The 4,134-nt window shown below is 36.9% G+C and overlaps 1 protein-coding gene across 1 annotated transcript in view; it reads right to left on the reverse strand.

The window, feature by feature from the left end:
- Positions 1–4,134, reverse strand: part of cadm2a (cell adhesion molecule 2a) — a gene marked incomplete at its 3' end in the record, with an annotated part of 251,538 nt that overhangs the window by 18,629 nt on the left and 228,775 nt on the right. Inside the window, 2 exon segments of the mRNA XM_014003220.1 lie at positions 150–287; positions 2,891–3,043. Coding sequence (XP_013858674.1) covers positions 150–287; positions 2,891–3,043 — 291 coding nt within the window.

The following is a 4,134-nucleotide window of genomic DNA, read 5'->3' on the forward strand; positions in this document are numbered from 1 at the left end:
TATATATATACTGGATGTATAGAGCCTTTGGCCATAACCTTTGGCCTTCAATCGAAAATATACAGAATTTGCTTACATTGACTGTCAGCATTAGAATCTCTGTAGCCACAGGCGTGATTTATTTCTAAACAGATAAATAGGCCACAGACCTTTGACTTCCTTTTCGTTCCTGAACCAGCGCAGGTCAGCGGCCGGCTTGCTGCCTTGTGTGATGCAGGTCAGAGTGATGTGGTCCCCCTCCATGGCTGGCTTTGTCAGGCCGTTGATCTCTGGCTTTTCTGGCACACCTGGAAAACAGAAAGGAAATCACTGTGATAGGGACAATTCACACCCAGCAGTGTCATTATGCAGCAATATTTCTGTTATGCCATCGTGGAAATTCTCCTCCAGCTCACCCACCTGCAGAGAGATTAAGGGGCACACTCCAGAGCTTCTCTGAGTAGTGCACGGCTCCGGCAGATGTCAGTTTAGGTGTTTGTTGGCACTTATGTGGGCGGCTTCGCTCATATTTCTTTCTAAAATCCAGTGATCGCTACCCACACGGTTAATTTTAATTGTGCATTTCCAGATTGTATTTGTCTCCTCTTTAATTCAGATGTGACTGACTGGAATGGAGTTTTGTTTGTCTTCAAAAGAGAACTAAAACTTAGTTAGAAAAATTTAATACGAGCTCTTAAAACTTATTGTGATTTCTTTTTCTTGCTTCTCTGACAACTGTCGGCACCTAAAAGAAATAAATCTCAGCACAAGGTGGATGTTAAAATATTTGAATATGGTGAGATGTGTACATGCGGCCACAGGCTTGTGCCGGAAACGTTGATTACTGGCCTTTCCTGTAATTAGTGTTTTAAGTAACTGGGCTCTGCCCTGCTGTTGTCAATGACCAATAGGTTTGCTTCAGGCTGAGTGACTGAAAGGTCTGCCAGTCAATTCCATTGAGCTGACTCTGGCCTTGTCTGTCTCACCATCTTCTGAAGGTTTTAAGACATTTTTATTACAATTAAAGGTCCTTTTCTTTTGCTTTTACATTTTGAATGAAAAAACCCCCCACAATTTCCACTAACTGCTGCTGTTTAATCTGAACTTGCTCATTTAATTAAGCATTGTTTAAATTGCGTTTAGTTTGGATGTTTTTGTCTGTGCATGTTCAGTGCCGTATTTTGAAAAAATGTAAAACAAGAAATATTACCCTGTTTATCAAAGTGGTGTTATAAAACTGCAAATATGTAAATAAGTTTTACTCATAACATGTCATTTAACTTTGTTTTCATTGGGTGACTATCATAAACTRACACTTGCGGATTTGAGCAAACGTCTTAAAATCCTTCAGATGGATTACAGTCGAAGGGATTCAACCATTTTCCCCCTCAGGGCTATACCCATGAAATGATTGTTTATTAGTTCAGGGTTTTCTTTTATGACATTATTCCACATTAGAGTTTCCTTGTGGTAATAGAGAAATTTATGTTTGTACACCAAATGATTGGAATGTGAAGCTTTCATGTTCATTTTACGGTCTTTGTTTCCAAATCATTTTTACTTGTGTTCTTCACCAGCCCTTACAGTCTCGATGCAGCAGATAAAACGGGCCATTTCCAGAACATTTTGCACGATTATTAAATCCTCTTCTTTGTGTTCTGGCGTGCACCATTAACTATTGTTCAGCGCTGCAAAATGATTTTCTCCATATCCTTATTGAGCCTGTAATGTCTCTGATTCGGAGAATGCTTGTTACCACAAAGAGCTAGCTAATGGTCCTGGAGTGCACTAATACATCTATTAACATTAGCGAAAACTAATTGCAAAGATAATAAGCACAGTGGCAGGAAATGAAACAATATTTATGTGAAGCAATGATTACAGCACAAACACTTTTAAAGGGAGGGGGAAGTTGTAATAACAGGTTGTTTTTGCTTTGCTTGCAGGTCATTTTAAACAAAATTTGTATGTTTTTTTGTAAGATACATGACAATAGACTTTTTAGAATTATTTTAAGGTAATTTGTTCAATCAAAATCATTTTTCGCAAAATTAATAACATATCTGGGGTAAGAAAATTTACATTTAGTTTTACAGGGTGCTGTTTTTTATGGTATCAGCTCAGAGTAGATTTTTTCTAATTTCCAAAGTACAAATACAATATTTGTTTATTTGTTTGCAATATTTTGTTTTATTATAGGACTTTCACAATAAGAAATAAATTATCGCACGATAAATTAACATTGTTCACACTTATTTGCCTGCTTGTTTGTTTTCTTTGTCTCCCTCTTCTACTCCCTAGCGTAGCGAGGAGTGAACTCTAGGGTCAGGTATGCAGCAGGAGCATGGTCTCACATGAAACAGGCATTTAGCCAGAGGAGCAACTTCTAGGCTGGTGATGCCTCGGGACGACCTCAGTACACCGTGCCAAACCTTGGGTCCTCCGAGAGTTTTTATCATATTTTTTTACGATATGCAAATTTTGTGAACCTCGATTTTACAGCTTCATTATCTGTTGTTTATCTAATCTTCTGTCCTGGTCTGTTAATAATGTCTTTTACAAACGTAAATTTCAGAAACTTTCATTAGCAGAGTGGGGTGGTGCGGTTGATATCATTATATTAGTTTAAAGTGGTCTCTGAATGATATTATTATTTATTGCAATAATTTCTGATATCATCTAGCAAAGTTTGTCAAAGTGACAGTAACACATATTTTAAGAACATTATTCATCAGTATGATAAATGATAGGTAGTTTTGAAGCTTCAAGAAATCTTTTGTAAGATAAACCAGACAGATTGAAGAAAAAACGTACAACTGAGAAAATGTGTCTTTTACCCACCGCTGGATTTTTTTTTCCATTTCCTGTAAGTCAAGCAGCAAGGTAGTGTTTGCTTGAATCCCATTCTTACCTAGAACAGTGAGGTAAGCTTTGGCTGTTCTGACAGGCATGGTGAAAAGAGAGCAGGTGTAAAAGCCTTCGTCTGACAGTGAGACATCAATGATGCTGATGGTCAACTCTGACGACGACGCACGCACAAGCTCAATCCTGTTGTCCCTTAAAGCTGCAGAAAGAAGAAAAAAAAGAAACAAGCTAAGTCTATCTTATAATCTACAGAAGCAACAGCTGAAATAATGGTCTTTAGTAGCTAATTTTTTTCTACAAAGTGTGACTTTTAAAACTTTCTTGATGAAATATAAAAGACAAAAAAAAAAAACCTGAAAAAAGTCAAATATAATATGAAAGAGCATGAACACATTATAATGAGTAGATAAAAAAAGGACCTTAAAAGGCAGCTCTCTGCTTTATCTTAAAATGAAGGTGTTACACTGAGCTACACTCAAGATTTTATTTTTCTCCACTGGAAGCCACAGAAGACATTTACTTATATGAATATGTAATCTTCCAAAAGACATACCGCAATGGAAATCAATACTGCAATATCAGYCTCAGCGAGAGAAGCCTAATGGGAATTTGGCTAGATGCGAGAGTTGAAATAGATTTGCTAAGATTAGATGGGCCAGGTGATAAGTACTCTACAGATTCCATATTCAACTTTACATTTTGCTTCTGTGACACASTGTGTCACAGAAGCAAAATGTAAAGTCAGAACATGGTTCTGACTTTTGTCAGAACATGGTTATGTGGAATTGTCAGAACATGGTTATATCTTGAAAATGGCTGGGCTTGTTTTGGTTTTGTCCAATTCTGTGTCGTGAAACCAAACTACATTAAAAGTCTGGTCTATATAGAAAGAAAAGTCCCCGTGAACCTCTGAGCYTTAAAACCATCGTTCAGCCTGTTCCTGCAGCTTTGACTGCATAGCAGATCTACTGTATTCATGGTTTCTTTCAACACAAATAAAACCTGTCCAAAACATGTAATGTTTAATAGGGACAGCTGTATTTTGCTTTTAATCTCCATCAATGTAACTCTGAGCTCATTGTGTTAAACTACAGCATGTGTTTGCGTATGAAGGCCATGGTTCAAAAGAAAGAAAGGCTTGCTTGTGAGCAGATAATTACATTTTCTGTCATGAAAGAATAATCTCTCAATTAAAAAAAATCTAAGAAATTGAGCAAATCATAAAGAACATTGCCTGTTTTCTTATAGATACATTTAGAAAAAGAAACAACAGCAGACTCTGTATGTGTG

Source organism: Austrofundulus limnaeus, unplaced genomic scaffold (genome assembly GCF_001266775.1).
Source record: "Austrofundulus limnaeus strain Quisiro unplaced genomic scaffold, Austrofundulus_limnaeus-1.0 Scaffold17, whole genome shotgun sequence".
In the NCBI taxonomy this organism is placed as follows: Eukaryota; Metazoa; Chordata; class Actinopteri; order Cyprinodontiformes; family Rivulidae; genus Austrofundulus; species Austrofundulus limnaeus.